Source organism: Eptesicus fuscus, chromosome 8 (assembly GCF_027574615.1).
Source record: "Eptesicus fuscus isolate TK198812 chromosome 8, DD_ASM_mEF_20220401, whole genome shotgun sequence".
NCBI classification, from domain to species: domain Eukaryota; kingdom Metazoa; phylum Chordata; class Mammalia; order Chiroptera; family Vespertilionidae; genus Eptesicus; species Eptesicus fuscus.
This window is the reverse complement of record NC_072480.1, coordinates 76,560,829-76,580,340: the sequence shown is the minus strand read 5'-3', so window position 1 is coordinate 76,580,340 and position 19,512 is coordinate 76,560,829. Positions and strand designations below refer to the sequence as shown.

Sequence of the window (19,512 nt, the reverse complement as noted above, 5' to 3'; positions counted from 1 at the left end):
TTCCCAGCCCAGTTTCCCAGTTGCTGTCAATGAGTTCTGAGTCCTTTAGAAATGTCTGGGTGAGTAAACACACACACACACACACACACACACACACACAGGAATATGTGAAACATACTGTTTTGCACCTTACTTTTTCTTTTAACAGTATCTAATGTATCTACCTCATTTTTAGCTTAAATTGCATTAAATATTAATGGGTAAGCAATATATTCTGGTGCTACTGTTGAAACTATCTTACCCAATTTTTAATTTGTGCTTGGGATTTTTGTGAAAATGGGCCACCCTTCTTTCATAATTTGGGAAGATAGCCTGATACGCCCCAAATCTGCCACCACCATCGCCTAGTCCAAGTCACCTCACCGCTCACCCAGACACCGCCAGTCTTGCTGCCTCTTCCCCTCTTTCTTCCGATCCTTTCTCCACACAGCAGCCAGGGTGGCCTTCAAGAGCATGAATTGGACAGGTCACTCTCCTGCTTGAAATCCTCCAGTGGTTGGCCAGCACACACACATAAACCCTTGTTTTCTGGTCAAAAAACCCTACTTGACCGGTTTACCTGTTTGCCCTGTGACACACCACACCCCAGGCTCATTAGGCGCAGTGATGCCAGGAGTGCTCGTTGCTCTTCCCTTTATCATTGTGTGGCTGCTCCTCGTCACTAGAGCCCTAAATATCCTAGACCATCCAGTCTAAAGCCACTCTTTTGAGTTACCTGATTTTAATTACCTTATAATAATTATCCGGTAGCCTCCCAGAAAATGACAGAATCATCTTTATCTGCTTGTGTCTTAATCCTTTATTGTCTGCTCCACCCCTACTAAGTCTCATCTGTCTGTGTTGTTCACCCCTGGACTCTTAGTGCCTATATCCTGTATCAGGTCCTGACAGCCTGGCAAATAGTAGAGACTCAATAAATACTTGTCCACTGAGTAGATGCATGAATGAGTGAATTGTTTTAAGAAATTTATTTATACTAGACTGTTACAAGTGTTACAACTGTTACACTATTCTTGTTACAGACATGAATTATATCTTATACTAGTTATAAAAAGATACTACTTGTATAAATACTTATAGTGTAATGCATATTATACTATTATAAAAGAATGCATTCTTATTATTGTCTAGCAGTTATAAAAAATACTTTCCCCTCACATATCAGTATGTTACGATAAAATATTTGTTGTGGTTATTATACATTAGAATAAATACAATAAATGTTAATTAAGCTAAATATCCCATGTAGACAGTTGGAGCAGACAGATTATAAAAACTCAATAATGTATTAAAGGGGAATTTGAACCAACGGCCATTGGTTCATGTACACTGTGATCATAAGTTTGCTTAGCTCTGAACTTAGGATCAAGCCTATCTCGTAAGGTGTAGAAAGTCACTTTAGGAGTCATGTGCTCTGTATAAATATGCGTGACACCTTATTGACCAAGCCTACACCTTATATAAAATGAATATATATGCACATTAATGAAAGTTTAGAGGGTTGCCTCAGTACAAGTGATAATACATCTATATTCACTTTCAGGTTGAGTTTAGTGCACTTCAGAGCTGTTTGCCAAATGCTTTGGGGGTGCCCATTAAGTATTATCTTTGGCTGCCCTTTCCCTTCGGTAATAATGAAGGCATGGTGGTTCCTATCTTAGCTCACAAAGATTCATTTGTCAGCAGGCAATCAGGCCAGTCCCTGTGCCCCTTCTCCCCCGTAGAGAACCAAGTCAATTTCTCTCCCCCATCCCCTCCCTTGCTCCCTCTCTTCCTTTTTTATTCTTGTTCATATGCAATTTTAAAATATTTATTAATTTATGAGTCATTCCTGGGATTTAAGTGCAGGTAGTGATCCTACTAATCAGTAACCATGGCAAAAAAAAAAAAAATTAATGGGGGACACAGGAAAAGGGAGCAGGGATTAGGGAAAGGAGTGGTTTCAGAATTTGACCAGGTGAATTCTGAGAACTTTTTCCTATCCTACATAATAAAAAGGTAATATGCAAATTGCATCACTCCGCTACGCCCACGATTGGGCCAGCTGGAGGCGCGGGGGCGGGACTCAGGGTAGCCAATTGGACTCAGAGTCCCGCCTCCCCGCTCCTCTCACCGGCCTAAAGGGCTAGCGCTTCAGGAGGACCCATGGGGTCGGTGGAAGGCGCCAGTGGCGGAACTCAGGGTGGCCGATTGCGTGGCTGCCGGCATCAGTTTTCTGCCAGTACCAGTTTTCCTCTGGCCACCTGCTGATCGGAGCGCCTCCAGCCAGCGCCATCAGCCACCCCGAGTCCCGCCCCCAGCCTTCGGGAGGCGCTCCGATCGATCAGCAGGTGGCCAATCGCGCTGGCTGGAGGCACTCCGATCCGCGGGTGGCCAGAGGCCAGAGATCACGCTGGCGGGAGGTGCTCCTATCGGCGGGTGGCCAGAGGAAAACTGGTGCTGGTGGAAAACTGGTGCCGGCAGCCAGGTGAAGGAAAGTCTATTGCACGAAACTTCGTGCAACGGGCTTCTAGTAGAATCATAAGATCTGGAAGGAAGTCTAAGAAGGTAGCCTTATATAACCCTCTCATATTACATATTTAGAAAGTAAAGTCCAGGTAAAATGAATTAATTTGTCTTAAAAGGGCAAGTTAGTGACAGATGCTCCCCCACTTCAAATTCTAAAATTCAGTCTGTTCTCTCTTCTATTTAATTTTTCTCTAAATCCATGTAATGTAATGTCACTTATTGGGCACCGTGTGTGAAAGTGTCTTGCACACGTAAGAAGCGGGTAGAAGGTGAGGCGATTCTGTTAGTGACTCATGCTCGTTAGGTGGAGCAGCCCCTTTTGCTGTCCTTGCACCAGAGGCCCCTGAAGGCAGGGTGGGGTCCCCTGCACCAGCATGATGCCACTCTGGCCTGTAGAATGTCCTCAGGAATGTTCATTAGGAGATGAATGCTACCTGCTCGTTACACTTCAGATTCCCTTCCAGTAAGGTAAGGGCTTTCTGATTAATTTTGGAGAGTCTGTTACGGATTTGTGCTGGCGCATCTATTCAGCGAGCCAGACACTTCCCGCTTAGATGCTTCTGCCATGGCTGGCTGGGTCTGTACTACCTGACAACACAAGGTTGAGTTAATTACCCAGGACACCACTTTTGACTGTTTACATCCAAAAAAATATATCTGACTATGGATGTGGAAAAAAACAAACTCAAAATAAGTTAGTTTATATTGAGCATGTTCTGTCCCTGAAGGAAAGCTAAGAGTTGAATGTCTATGAGGTTGCTTGTGAATATATTTAATGTACCCTCTTTAGACTCGGGTACATGAAAACTGTCCCATGGATACGGGAACACAGGTCACTTAAAAGGAGTCAGTTTCCAGAAACTCATCTATATTGTGTACTTCTCCCTAAAAGAGATCGATCTGTGAATACCCTTGTGGTCAAAGCTTCAAGCTATTTACCCTTTTTTACTTCTGTTTGACAGTTGCCTTATGGCATTTTTTAAAAAGCATAACTCTCACTCTTAACCTTTTCAATATTGCACAGGCCGGAAAACCTGCAGGGATAGAGGGGGCAGATGAAAAGTCCATTATAAATATTGGTTTTAGGGGAGCCTCTTTAATGAGGGGGCAGTGCAGTTTTTCAATATTATTTTAAGGCAAAGCGAAGAAAATAAAAGTTGAGGCCTATTGCTTTAAGATATTTTTTAGCTTTTTAAACTAATTTGCAGTTCATTTGGTATAACTAGTTTCATCATTTATTTTTAACCAATATCATTTTCAAACACAGTCTTTCTCTGATAACCCTCCCAGAGTGGTGCATATTTAATTCTGTATTTGAAAGTGCTTGATCTGAACATCCGCATGAAACAGCATTGCACTTGGAAAAGATAGCCATAGCCGGGTGTTGATGGTGTCAGAATGCTGGTGGGGTAAACTCTCCTTGTGGGCACTGGCAGTCTTGCTGAGGAGAACTGGAAGCTATGTTATCCTCTGTACTTTTCATGATAATTCAGGGAGCAAGGAGGGGGGAAATCATTAGAGTTTAGAGATGATTGAACTAAAATACATGAATTTCATGGACTGCAAAATGTGTGTGTGTGTGTGTGTGTGTGTGTGTGAGAGAGAGAGAGAGAGAGAGAGAGAGAGAGAGAGAGAGAGAGAGAGAGAGAGAGAGAGAGAACTGACTGACTTGGGGGGGTTACACAATGCCGGTAATGGGGAAAACTTCAGAGAACCCAGCGTGGGCTGTCAATGACAGTGCTAAGCCTTGAACAAAATTGCATTTTATCTTCTTGAGGAGCAATCAAAAGTGAAGAACAAAGACTGAAAAGTAAATTTAGACCAAGATACCTTGATCTCTGTAATTTAAGCCATTTACTTTGCTTTCTCCTTTGAATTTGAAGACTCATTCTGTCCTGTTGAGTCTCAGTGTAGGCACTTGATTGTTGTCTAGGTCCTGGTTGAGTGGCAGGAACTTCAGTTAGAGAATAAATTGGCAAGCTTGTAAAGCAGGGACTTTTAACCAAGGGTTTGTATCAGAGTCTCATGTAGGTGTTGGGAAATATTGGTGTATAGGTTCCTCATCTGGTTCCTCATATTGTATATTTAGAAAATAACATACAGCCATAGCCGGGCGTTGATGGTATCAGAATTCTTGCTGGGTGAAGTCTCACTGAGGGGAACTGGAAGCTATGTTATCCTCTGATAAAATACAGTTTTATTCAAGGCTTAGCACCGTCATTGACAGCCCATGCCTGGTCTCTGAAGTTTTCACCATTATCATGCATTGTGTAACCCACAAGTCTGTCTGTCTCTCTCTCTCTCTCTCTCTCTTTCTCTCTCTCTCTCTCTCTCTCTCTCTCTCTCTCTCTCTCTCTCTCTCTCTACTGATGATTCGGTAGATCCGGGATAGAGCTCACTTATCAGTGTTTTAAAACTTCGTTGGCTGATTCTGGTGCATACCTGCAGACTTTAGTTGAGACCACTATAGTAAAAGACTACGTTTTACCTAAGGACTGACTCTGGAAATATTTCTGAAAATCAACCCGTGGGTATGATCATTCTTTATTCAGACATCTGTCTTCCATTTATGCCCAGATGTATTCTTTCCTAAGGCTGCAGTAATAAAATTACCACAAACTTGGTGTCTTAAAACAACAGAAATTTATTTATTTACAATTTTGGAGGTCAGACATGTGAAATCAAGGTATTTAGGAGAGAATCTATTCCCTGCCTGTTCCAACTCCTGGTGGTTGCTGGCATACCTTGGCTTGTATCTAATCTCTAATTTTTCTAATCTCTAATTTTTGCCTTCTCTCCATCATAAATCTCCCTCTGCCACCTTTTTATATAGACACCACTTTAGCCCAGATACTCTTCCCATCTCAAGGTCATTAACTTCATCAGGGTTCCATCCACATGACCAGTGATAGGCAAGGTCAGGGGGTCAAAACCACATGACCAGCCATACACTAGGGGAGGAAAGGTCACCCTGGGGGCAAGGTCCTTGTATTCTCAGTTTTGCCCATTGTTAGACACCAGGGCTTTTCTTACTGGTGACCTTTCATACCTGGCCCATCATCCTTACTCTGCTCAGGCCTCTGTACCTGCCTACCATATGAGGACTCTGACTTGAGTTTTTTATATTACTGTAAATATGAACTACCTTGTGTTTTATATGCCATGTTTCTGTACTGAAACGATTACATATTTTATACCAGTACAGTTTGCTGAGATTGAGAGTACACTTTCTCCATTAGGTCTTCATGCCCTAGTTCCTCTTTACTGAGTTTGTGACGCTTTGGGAACATCCAAGTGCAGCTGACATGTGGATCTGAACTTCACAAGGGTTCACATGGGCTGAAGATAACCGATAAATTCACTCACACTTAAGAGATAAGATGAGGGAGACAGAAGTAATGAGTCGGATTATCCAAGGAGAGAGGAGGACATTCAGGAGACTCTGTATGTGTCACAGAAAACAAGGAAGACAATATTTGAGAGTATTCAGTGCTGCTGAAAGGTGAAGAGATACAGAAACACTGAAATGTGGCCTTGAATTGGGCATTGAAGGAAGCTGATGAGTCTATTGTGACCAGTTTTAATAGAGCAACAGGGATGAAAACTAGATTGCCTGAATTGAAGAGATTAAGTGGAAATAAGAGTTGCAGGAACATTTCTCAGAAATTTGGCTTAAAAAGAGAGGCTGAGGAACAAAGGTGATGACTAAATTGCAGAAGTGGGGTTGGGAGAGATTCGCCTGTTTGAAGCCTGTTAGGAAGGAGCCAGTAAAAGAGATGTTACTGCAGAAAGGGAAGATATCAGAACCAGCGCGGGCTTAGCCTTGCAGAGATGCGACACTCCTTCCCTTACCATCAGAAAGAAGGAAAGAGTAGATGCCAGTGCAGATGCATTTTAGGGAAGATGGCAAAAAGTTAAAGGAGGCTCATGAATGAAGGCTCTGCTGATGTTTGAGATGATGACTCTCCCATGGCTGTAATTTGTGCTGTTATTTAATTTTCCCTGTTAGTGCTGGATTAGTCACATACAAATAGAGAAGACTGTGCGGTTCAGGAGGGTTACACTCTTTGTTGGGTTAATTTGAATACTCACTCCTGATTGGCTGGTGGGTGTTGCAAAGATACAGTCAATTAGCATATTACTCTTTTATTAGGTAGATTTTTTTTTTCTTTACTCTGGGTAGTATTGAGTATGATAGTTTATAAAGAACCTTTAATGTTCTCTCTTTTCAATTGTAGCTTTTCAGTCCATTGTTACTTGTGGGTTCAAAATGGCTCATATAAGTAATAGAATCAATTAAAGGCATTTATGCAGCGAGTGTCTCTTGAGTCTTGAGTTAGGCATCTAACTCTCCACAGTTATATAAGTGCAGCCTCATGGACATTAGCTATAAGTGGTTGTAGTTTTTCAGGAAATCTGAGTTTTTCCAAAAGAATGTCCAATTTACAGCAGGGGCTTTGTGCCTTGATTTGCCCCTTATTCTGATTTGGTGTTTTATCATTTTTGTGTTTGAGGATACTTTTAACCATGTCCTGGTAATGATGAAATGCATCCTGATTTTTAGTAGCTCTCATAATTATTCAGTAGTTAAATTAACTATTGTAGCTACACTGAAGAATTCCCAGAGTCTGTCAAGAGACTGGCTAAGGATACATGTCTTGGATATTAAATAATATGAAGTCTGTAACCTAAATATATTTGAGCTGAACTTGGAAGTGTTTTGAATGAAAAGAGGATTCACTATTGGTGTGCAGTCTTCTGTTTACACACATGTAGACTGCCCCTCCCTTGGACAAGACAGAGTGAAAGGCAGCAATAGGAATATGAGGCCTTTCCCCCCCTGCTCTGCTACCTGAACCTCCCACTTCCTCTTTTGAAAGATGAGGGTTGAATGGCACTGATCCCCCCTTTTTCCATCTCAAAGTAAATGAAGTCTTTGCTGCATCTAATAGGTCCAAGTCCTTCTTTGAAGAAAAATGTTCCAACTTCATTCCTATGTTGTTATGCACCCAAGTCATCCTTTTCTTCAGTATAATTTGCTGTTGTGGTTGTATATCTTAGAGATGCATTCGTGTTTCCTTTATAGCACCTTACTCAAAACTAAGAGACTCATGAGGAGTGGCCTTTCCTTGGATCCTTGTCATAGTGGAACAGCTTGATTCCAAGGAGCGTAGATGTGATGCCAGAGCAAGGAGGCCTAGGGAGGCAGTCTGTGCTGCCTTTGTCATTGTTACCAAGCCTCTAAAGCGGCCTTCTGCCGCCCCATCCACCACCTCACACACACCAGCATCACACTACTGTGAAGCGGAATCATAGAGTTAGGCAAATAGCAGCTGCTTCAGTCACTGGTGTAGATGGTTTTCTATAACTGGCTCTCATCCCCCTTTCATGTATTAAATTGTTGTGGAAATGGTTATATTTATTTCATTAATGAAAAAGGTATGAGTACTCTAATATCTAAACTAGTGAAACTACAAGACCATAAGAAAAATTTTAATCATATCCTGTTTTAAATAGGATATAAATGTATAATGTTTAACTGTGGAAAAACGCAGTTCAGTGGTGTGTGTTTCTGTTTCACAAAATGCTGCTTACCCTGCGCATTCCTCATCTCCGCACAGGATGGCCGGCCAAGGGGCTTGGGAGCTGCTGGCTGAATCCCTCAAGCATTTTAGGGCTTTGGTCATTGTCTGAACTCAAAATATGGAATGGAATGAAAAGAAAAATCCCATCTTGTTTTCTGTCTTTACAGGCTCTCTACAACTCCATCAAGAATGAGAAGCTTGAATGGGCGGTGTAAGTATGCTGGCTGTGAGCCTTTTAGTAAATGAGCTGCCTGCTCTTTTCTTACTGTCTTCCTTTATGCCTTAGAGGGATCCTAAAGAAGGATTAAATATGCATGCGCAGTTCTCATTTTTACGCTAGTGTCTTGCTCACTTTGTTTAAAACCATAAGTATCCCGTGTCTTTTTCTTGGTACCCAGCATGCTCCTATTCTAAAAGAAACTAGCATTCTAAAAGAAAATCTGATAAAATTATGTACATTCCAAAGTCCAGTACAAATGATTTTGGTACCATCCACTTACTTTAATTCTCTCTGTCCTATCATCATAGATCAAGGCTTTCCACTCAGTTATACCAGGATACTGATAGATGAGTTTGATCAATGATAGATTAAAATAAGCTAAAAAAAATTTTTAACTGTAGAACTTCCAGAAGCTTATACAATGACAATATATATTGTGGATCTCCAAGAGAGAAATACAATTTGAAATGTTTCCTGAACGTGTTTGACAGTAAAATGTCGTGTTTCAAAGTACATCCTTTGGGAGATACTGTTCTGGATTAATTACACCTCTGTGTAGACCAACAATGCCACTTTTGTTAAATTTTCATTGATCAGTGCAGCAGTCAATGATTTTTTTTCTTGTTGACACTGTAACAGACATCTCCCATTTCTACCCCCTTTGCCCACCTACACCCAGCTGCTGCGGCCCCCCTCCCTTTCTTGGCAGTGGTTAAGAATTTAATCTTTACAAAATTATTGAAGTCTCTTTACTAAATTTTTAATGAAGTTGTCAAGAAGTTAGGTCAAATACATTTTTAATTAGAACTATGTGAATTTTGTTTTTTATTTTCACTCATATTGAGCATGCACAAATATTTTTCTATCGTGCAGTCTAACATAGCAACTGCAATGAACTTGTTTATAGAATCATAATGTGGGGGATAATTCTTATTCGTTCATATGCACATTGGGAAAAAGTAGCTTAGCAATTGACTGCCTCTCCCGTGTAATATGCTAGAAAGAACGGAAAATATCAATACCCCTTGAATTGTTTCCATTAATTGTAAGGTCATATGGTACTGTTTGAATTAGGGATTCAAAGTATAAATTGAGACTCTAGTATATGTGATGGCTTATATGTTTGTATGTGTATATAAGATATCACAAGCTTCACTTAAAGCAATGTATCATTTTAAGGAAAACTTAGTAAGATTAATAAGAGTTCATGGTCTGAGATCCTGAGTGATCTCTCTTTAATAAAAGTGGGTTTCCTAGAAAAGTTTCATAAATGATGTACATAGAATCCAGCTGAACTAGTAAAGGCATATCCTGACCTATGCAGAATATCTACTCAAGAGAAAATTAATAAAAATGAAATAGTTATAAGCAAATTCACATTAGGGGAAAGAATAGTTTAAGGATTTTTTTATAAAGTTTTTTTAAAAACAAACGTATACTGTTGAGGATCTTTATTGTAAAGCTAGATTTTTGCCATATTGAATTGGTTACAGTAGGCTTTATTTACACTTATGTGTTGTGGCACTTTGGTACAAGAAAGCTTGATCTTGGGCCCTATCCATGTGTGGGGAGTAGAACTGGATTTTTCTATCGCCTTCTTGTCAAGTCAACAGAGCATCGTGTTCAGGAGCCCAGACCCCAGGACCAGATAGATTTGGGTTTGAATTCCAGCTCAGCTACAAAGATCCTGCTACAAAATTTATAGAAAAATAGATACTTATGGGAGGTATCTTGATGCTGATTTTCGAACCTTAGAAGAAATTGAATTATAAAATCATGGAATGTTATAACTGGTGGGACCTCAGAGATTTTTAGTTCATTGGTTCTCTAACTGGGTTCCATGGAGCCCTAGGAGATAGATGGCCAGGTGCCTCCATAAGTGGTGTGTGTGAGGGGAAAGGGGGAAGAGAACAGGGACTCAGGTCTATCTCCAACAAGCATCATGCCTCTTTCAACTGACCAAAGCAACTCCACTGTTATCTTGTTAAAATATATATTTGGAGTTCTACTTACTGTTTCTCCTCTTACCCGACTGGGGTGGCTTAGCAGTTGAGCATCTACCTATGAACCAGGAGGTCAGGGTTCGATTCCTGGTCAAGGCATATGCCCAGTTGCAGGCTGCCCTAGTTGCAGGCTCAATCCCCAGTGGGAGCATGCAGGAGTAAACCGATCATTGATTCTCTCTCATCATTGATATTTCTATCTCTCTCCCTCTCCCTTACTCTCTGAAAACAATAAAAAATACATATTAATATATATATATATATATATATATATATATATATATATATATATATTTCTCTTCTTAAAGATATCTGTACTTAAATTTTGTTTTGAAAAGTACTACTTCAGTCCAGTGTTCTCATTTCATGTATGAAGGGAATGAAGTAAAGCATTCCTGAACAGGTCAGAACTTAGTGTCATGGCAGAGTCAGGATTTGTTCCGCAGGTCCCTGGGTCCCATGGCAGCACCACATTGCCTGGCTTCTCTGTGACCACATACTCAGAATGTCTTGACTGGGCAGCAATCGTGTCTGAACGTCTCTATGCCAGCTTCTGATACAGTGTGAATTAAGAGAGTTTTACACTGAGTGGCCAGATTATTATGATCTCTGAACGCATAATAATCTGGCCACTCAGTGCAGTGTGTGTGTGTGTGTGTGTGTGTGTGTGTGTGCATGAATTTGTGCATGGGTGAGGTCTGGCCAGCCTGGCCAGGTGGAGGGGACATGGGCGGTTGGCCGGCCTGCCTGCTGGTCGAACTGCTGGTTGAGCATAATATAACTGTGCTTATATTATGCACAGTTATTCTCTTTATCTCTGAATAAGCATTTTTATAACCTTGCATCATGGAATAATCTTTGCTATTTTATATTACCCTATAACTCATTTTACAAGAGCAGTTTATAATCTTTAATTTTCATATTAGCCTCTTATTATATAGGATATACACTGAGTGGCCAGATTATTATGTGTTCAGAGGTCATAATAATATGGCCACTCAGTGTATATTAAATTTTTTATCTTATTAAATGTTCCTAGAATTTCTAGTATTCTTCCCCCAGGCAGGGTAGTTCATTCATTCGTTCATTCCACAATCAGTCTTTAAGCAGCTGCTTCGGCGCCTGGACCGTGCTATGCCCTAGATACAAATATGAAAAGACAGCTTCTCTGCCTAATGAGAACATGGTGCGAGGGTGGGTGGGAGGGGGTGGACTGTACAAAGAGGAAAACTTAAGAACCGTAGTGAAGAGTGCAATGAGCTAAACCACCTTGCAGAAGGGCTCAGCTCCCTCATGCAGGACAATGACCATTTCTTCCCCAGACCCTTGGCTCTGTCGTTCATTATTCAGGAAGCATCTGTTTGTTGAACTACTCTATACTAGGCAGTATGCTGGAAATACGGAGAGAACAAAAGTATGTAAGGCATGAAGACATTTTCCCTGGCCTTAAAAATGTTATAGTTTAATGCAAATGATAGGGAAGGAAGGTAAGCAGTAGTTTCTCTCGGATTAGGGTGGGATGGGGTGAGGTGAGTGGCAGTGACTATAAGAGCCTGCATTGTTAGAATTGTTAAATTTAGCTACATGAGGATCTTCAGGGAATATGACAATTAACAGGAAAGGGAAACAAGTGCAGTATTATTCATTAGGAAAATTAACTGTCTTCTCTTATTTATTGCTGTTATTGTACATTAGTATTTAGGAATTGCAAGAAATCTTTCTCCCCGTGGTTTTTTAAAATATTAAAAATTTATGTATCCAGCCTCACTTTAATTAAGACACAATAACACTAGTTTTAAATAATGTACTTCTGGGCTCCCCCCTCTCCCTCGCTTCCCTCAACTTCTGGGTCGCTAAGGCGTTTGCTTTGCTTATATTATGCACAGTTATTCTCTTTATCTCTGAATAAGCATTTTTATAACCTTGCATCATGGAATAATCTTTGCTATTTTATATTACCCTATAACTCATTTTACAAGAGCAGTTTATAATCTTTATCACCTTTGCTTCTAAATTAAATTGTTTTCTGTCTGCCCTCACATATCAAACTGTCCTGGCTAATTAGGTGAGATGGTGTCACTTTGGGATCTTTCTGTCTTTCAGATCACGTGTTCTGAAAGCCCAGAGCTTTAAAAAGTGTGGTTTTAAATGCCAACAGTTCATTGTTTGATTTCTTTATCCTTTTGTTTTTTGTTTAGGAAATTTCGTTATGGCTGGTTTTTTTCAGGAGACCAGTGCTGCCATTTATTGGCTGACTTTAGGAAGCAGGGAGAGCTCTCCGAATATTTCCTCCCTCTTCACCATTATTATGTGTAATGCTGCCTGGGGGTGTGAGAGAGTGTACCTGTGTGTACATCTCTGTGTATTGTTGGAGAACGACACATAAAAGCAATGGAGTGACTAGTACTTGTTATTTCAAATGGCAGTTTAATTTTTTATCCAATCAAGGGCCTGAATCTGAAATTGACAACTACTTCCTGAGACTCTTTGCTATGCAGTCTCAGGGTGGGGGTGGCGGGGGAGGCCTTTTTCCAATGAAAGAACCCTTTAGAACTTTTACTTCCATTACTTAGTCCCTTTTCATATTTTATATAACTTATTGTTGACTCTAATTTTATTTTAAGTGATAATATATATCAATTAAAATGTAGTCTCAAGTGTTGCTCTACAGCAGCGGTTCTCAACCTGTGGGTCGCAATCCACAGGTTGAAAACCGATAGCAGGGTCGCCTAAGACCATCGGAAAACACAGATATTTACATTACGATTCATAACAGTAGCAAAATTACAGTTATGAAGTAGCAACGAAAATAATTTTATGGTTGGGGGTCACCACAACATGAGGAACTGTATTAAAGGGTCGTGGCATTAGAAAGGTTGAGAACCACTGCTCTACAGGGAATGGCCATCTCAGAAGACCTAGTTAAAAGAAAACTCAGTCCTAGTTAAAAGAAAAATAAGCAAGAGTTTTTCTTTTAACTAGGATTGAGTCATATGAGCCAACTTTAGCTAATGAGTGTAATGTAATGCTTTACATTTAAGTTTTCTTTACCATTTCCTCTTTGTTATAATTCTCCCTGATCTTTTCTTTGCCAACATCAGAGCCCTCCCGGAAGAAAAATTAAAATTCCCTATCTATACCTTTTATATTTGACCTTGTATCCTAAAGAAAAGGGTACTTCTTTGTCTTATTTTAAAATATTTTTACCTTGAGGTGAAATTATTTTATTTCCATAGAAAAAGATAAATCATGGTAATTCATTTTTACAATGATTAATTCTGTTAAATTACTTTATTATCCTAATGCCTTAATGAATTTAGATATATGAAATTGTTAATCAAGATAGTGTTTCTTAATAGCAGATATAGATCAATGAAAACTTTCTTACTCAGGTCATTTTGGGTTAAGACATTTTTGTGGCAGTTTGATCCAAGAAGTTTTAAAGTAATTCTCATTTTAAACTTCCAAATAGTCACTTGTAGGTTGATAATTACTACTGAGAAAACTAAAACAATTAGAAATTGCTGAAAGTTGGGCAGTGGTTGCAGATATAATGGATATAGTAAATATATAAAGAAAAATTTGAGTGTGTGGGGAATGAGGTAGGAGAGTTGGCATTAGGGGAGTTATTGGTAGAAAGAGAACTAACCATGGAAAAATAATAAAACTTTAAGATATTTGACTATAAAGAATGAATAAAACTCAATTCTGTTTTTGAGGTGCCCATATTATTAAACATTTTCTAGATATTGTGCCTTGTGGAAATACTAAAAATATATATATAGTAAAATTTAACATTCCCACCATCATTTCTATACATTAGATTATCCTCACCTGTCTAACATGAAAATATACTACATCATGCTGGACTCTTGGTAAAATCATTCTAGTGTTAATATTACATGGAATTCACAAATTTAGGAAACAATCTACATGGATATTAAGTAAGGGTACATCTAAATATATGTAGTAGGTGTGTAAAGGATATTATTAATTTGACTAGAGGCCCGGTGCATGAAATTCATGCATGGGGGCGGGTGTCCCTCAGCCCAGCCTGCACCCTCTCCAATCTGGGATCCCTCAAGGGATGTCCAACTGCCCGTTTAGGCCCAATCCAGGTAGGAATGAGGCCTAAACAGGCAGCTGGACATCCCTCTCACAATCCAGGACTGCTGGCTCCCAACTGCTTGCCTGTTTGCCTTCCTGATTGCCCCTAACCACTTCTGCTTGCCAGCCTGATCACTCCCTAACCACTCCCCTGCCAGCCTGATTGATGCCTAACTGCTCCCCTGCCAGCCTGATTGCCCTAACTGCCTTCCCCTGCATGCCTGGTCCCCCCCAACTGCTCTCCTCTGCAGGCTTGATCACCCCCAACTGCCCTCCCTTGCAGGCCTGGTCCCTCCCAACTTCCCTCCCCTGCTGGCCTGATTGCCCCCAACTTTCCTCCCTTGCAGACCTGGTCCCTCCCAACTGCCCTCCCGTGCTGTCCATCTTGTGGCGGCCATCTTGTGGCCACATGGGGGCAGCCATCTTTGACCACATGGGGAAGCCATCTTGTGTGTTGAAGTGATGGTCAATTTGCATATCAATCTTTTATTAGATAGGATAGAGCCCTGGTGCATGGGTGGGGGCCAGCTGGGGTGCCCTGAAGGGTGTCCTGCATCAGGGTTGGGGTTCCCTTGGGGTGTGGGGTAGCCTGGGTGAGGGGCCTGTGGTAGTTTGCAGGCCGGCCATGTCCCCCAGCGACCCAAAGCGGAGGCCCTGGTATCTGGGGTTTATTTATCTTCTATAATTGAAACTTTGTAGCCTTGAGTGTAGGCCTGGGCCAGCCAGGGCGGCAGGGAAGCTTGGCTTCCTCCATTGCTGGGGAAACCCAAGCCTCCTGCTTGCTGCAGCTCCATGGCCACAGCCATCTTGGTTGGGTTAATTTGCATACTCGCTCCTGACTGACTGGTGGGCGTGGCTTGTGGTGTAGTGGAGGTGCGGTCAATTTGCATATTACTCTTTTATTAGATGGGATTGTTCTGTTTATAAATTCAGTGAAATGCATTAAATATTTGACAAAAAAAAGAGAGAAGTTCCCTAGTTATGAAAAATGATCATTAACTTGAAGGAGATTTTGAGTTAAAGAATTGATATCACTTAAAAATTCATTAACTAAAAATGATATTGAATGTGGATCAGTCTCCTGGGTTTTGGTGTTTAAAGGAATAAAGATTTCAGGGTTTAGAATTAGGGGAAATTTTCTCACACATTTCCATGAAAAGTCATTTTATTAAGAATCCGAACCATAGCTCACACTTAACTTTTAATCTCTAAGTATCTAGTTTTCTTGGCCATCTCAAGTATGCTGAACTCAGGTATAGAGGAAGCGGGAAAGAATTTGCCATCCAATTCTTAGCTTTAAAAGTGTAAGTTTTAAAAAAGAAAGTGTGCTTTCTCTGTGAATGGCATCTCAAATCTGAGATTGAGATGGATACTTAGAATTTTTAAGGATTTTATTGTTATAACAGTTTTAATATCCACAAAGATAATGATGAAAGTGATATAATTTAATAAATATTCTTATCTTTAACTTCCAAATATACAGAGCAGACAGGTTGGTGAGCAGATGGAATGTGAGTGTTAGTAGTATACTTGTCCCAGAGCAGTTTTAGAATCACTGAGGTGCAGTGAGTTATAAAGCTAGGATATAAGAAAACTGGTTTTGTTTCCTAATATGCAGATGACTTAGAATTTTATATCTTAGCAACTGCTAAGTCTTTGATTTTTGTTAGAGAATGACACAAGAAGAAAACATAATATAATTACTAAATGAAGCATAAAACACATGCAGTGGCTAATATAGTACCTTGAATATTTTAGACCAGCGGTCGCCAACCTGTCGGACCTCACGGACCACCAAGTGGTCTGTGACCGCTGTTTTAGACAATAGTTATTTGGATTCCATTGACCATTTTGTGTGTGTACATTGTGATATACACACATACATACATTTTCAGAGGTGAAAAAAATTTCGCCTCATACCAATAATACTGGAAGAAATTATTTTTAGTTGCCCATTAAAAATTCCCTAGTAGAACTTTTGGAAGCATGTAACATCTGGCTTGACCCCGTTGTACTCCCAACAACCTTTTTAAAAAGCATGTTAACATCTACAGTTAAGTTTTTCTTAGTTTGTAAAGAATGCTACAGTCATTCCACATACAGTCAGATCCTTATTTCAGGAGCCAAGTTACTAGCCTGTTTCTTACTTGCATCTGGCAACGTTCATCATTAAAGGACTAATGATGGAGTTTGGCATTTTTCATAAAAGCATATTCTGTTTTTTACAGTAAAAATGCCTGTGTCAGAATAAGGTATTTTCAGAAAATAAAATGTATTTCCTCTTTTCATCAGAACTTTTAAATTTATTTTTGGTAAGTATCAAAGACAGTGAGGAAGATTTCAGAGAGGAAGAGAGAGAGAGAGATAGAAACATCAATGATGAGAGGGAATCACTGATCAGCTGCCTACTTCATCCTTCCCACTTGGGATCGAGCCCACAACCCGGGCATGTGCCCTGACTGGGAATCGAACCATGACCTCCTGGTTCATAGGTTGACACTTAGCCACTCAGCCATGCCAGCCAGGCAAGATCCATTTTAAACACATTCTGTTTTGTGGCATAATATGATGTGATATAATAAAAACCCCATGACAAGTGAACACATTTTTTAATACGTTTATTCTTCACTTTATTTTCTACCTGATCACAGTATTGGAATATTCAACTCAGTATTCTGTTCCTACACTCAACCACTATGGTCATTTTTAACCCTTTGCACTCGCTTGCTTTTTTCTCGAGCTGCTACCGATGCTAACCGTGTCGAGTCACACTCGATATCCGAGTGCAAAAGGTTAAAAAACAGATTTATTGAGGTATAATTTATCCTATATAATAAAAGGCTAATATGCAAATCAACCGAATGGCGGAACATCCGGTCACTATGATACGCACTGACCACCAGGGGCAGATGCTCAACGGAGGAGCTTCCCCCTTGTGGTCATTGTGCTCCCACAGGGGGAGCACTGCTCAGCCAGAAGCTGGGCTCACGGCCGGCGAGCACAGTGGGGAATAGGCCCAAGCCATCAGTCAGACATCCCCCGAGGGCTCCCAGACTGTGAGAGGGCACAGGCTGGGCTGAGGGGACCCTCCCACCCCCACCGAGTGTACGAATTTTGTGCACCAGGCTTCTAGTGTACTATAAAATTCACCCATATAAGTGTCCAATTTTAAAGTTTTGGGTCATTTTGCAGATTTGCGTAACAATCACCACAATCCATCACCCCATTACTGTTATTCCATAAAGATTTATTGTGCTTGTGATTCAGTGTAGCTATGAACAGCCCCAAAGAGAATGAAGGAGGCAGCTGATCAGCGATTCCCTTTCATCATAGAACTGTTAGCTACCACTTAACATGGGTCCTGCCTGTGTAAGGTTCACCTGTCTGAGCCTTGGTTTTTCACTGAGATGGTAACATCTACCTTTTTAGGGTGGTTGTAAGATTAGGAAATTAAGTTATTATCTTCATGGTTATAATGTTTGGAGGTTCAGGATGGAGTTTACTAGTAGTATCTGACTCATACCCCACTCCTGTCTTTAATATTCTGGCTAGAGGAGTACTGAATCAAACGAAGTCAAATATTTATTTCTCCTATAGCCCAAAGTGCAAGGTGCCCTGGGAAAGTTAGATGGAGAATGCAGTGGGGATCTGAGTGACTGTCAAGCCTGCTGAGCTCAGCCCACCTGACTTGCATATGGACTGAGATACCAGAATGACAGCAGAGAGAAGCCTGACCCACTGGGTTTGTCACATAGGATGCTTCCCTTCCCCCCATCTTACTACCACCTTACTAAAGGCCTATTGATAGCAGACCCTTCTGCTCAGTACATTGTCTCTATCAAGAGGAAATTATAAGGATTCTAAGCATGGTGTGGAGAGAGATGAGCATCAGAACTAGACTCATATATAACAGGGATTTGGAATTATCAGACCAGAAATTTAAAGCAGCTATGATTAATATGCCAAGGACTCTAATGAATATAGTAGACAGCATGAAAGAACAGATGGGCAATGCAAGCTGGCAATGGAAATTCTAAGACAGAATCAAAAAAGAAATGCTAGAGATCAAAAACACTGTGACAGAAGAGAAGAATGCTTTTGATGGGCTCATTAGTAGACTGGACACATCTGAGAGGAGACTCTCTGAGCTTAAGAATATGTCAATAGACATATGAAAAGATGCTCAGCTTCACTAATCAGTAGAGAAATGCAAATTAAAACCACAATGAGATATCACCTTACACCTGTCAGAATGGCTGTCATCAATAAATCAACAAACAACCTGGATGAATCTTTGGGACATTATGCTAAGTGAAATGAGCCAGCCACAGATAATGTATGATTCCCTTATATGAGTACCTAGAATAGTCAAATTCATAGAGACAGAGTGGGATAGTCATTGCCAGTAGTTGAGGGAAGAGAGAATAAGAAGTTGATATTTAATTGCTATAAAATTTCAGTCTGGGATGATGAAAAATTCTGGAGATGGTTGGTAGTTTTGGTTTCACAGCAATGTGAATGTAATTAATACCACAGAACTGTGCTACGTATTTAAAAATGGTTAAAATGATAGATTTTTATGTTACATATTTTACTATAATACAAAAAAAAAAAAAGGTATATAAATGTTACTGCTGGAAGTGCCCTCTTCACTTTTCCTGCCTGGTGAACTTGAACTTATCTTTATTGCCCAACTCCAGTACCACATTCCTAGTGATGAGTTTGCAGGTTGAGTTATTTCAGCTCTGCTCCAGAAAATTTCTTTTTAACTGTCATTTCCCACCCCTAACCCCCCAAACACACACAAAAGCCCAAAAATTTATTTTCAGTATTTGAATTCCACATAACAGTTAACTTAATGTTTGAGTTTGGAGGGTGCTAGCTTAACTTTGTTATGACTGAAACCCCACTGTCATGAGACTTGCCAGATGGGGTATTTCATGGTCTGCTTAGTGGCTGGGTCACTGTAACAATATTCAGCTTTTGTAAACTTCAAGAAGCAGCTGCTTTCCATTCTTTGTGGAATTACAGTGAAATGCAAGACTCCGATGGATTTGTATGACTCCTTATCTAATATTTTTTGCTTAAA

At 40.3% G+C, this 19,512-nt stretch overlaps 1 protein-coding gene across 3 annotated transcripts in view; it reads left to right on the top strand.

The window, feature by feature from the left end:
• Positions 1-19,512, top strand: part of PSD3 (pleckstrin and Sec7 domain containing 3) — a 264,762-nt gene that overhangs the window by 162,469 nt on the left and 82,781 nt on the right. For all 3 annotated transcript variants that reach the window (XM_054719991.1, XM_054719993.1, XM_054719992.1), the window contains one exon: positions 8,261-8,304. In XM_054719991.1, the coding sequence (XP_054575966.1) occupies positions 8,261-8,304 (44 nt within the window). The remainder of the gene's footprint in view (positions 1-8,260; positions 8,305-19,512) is intronic.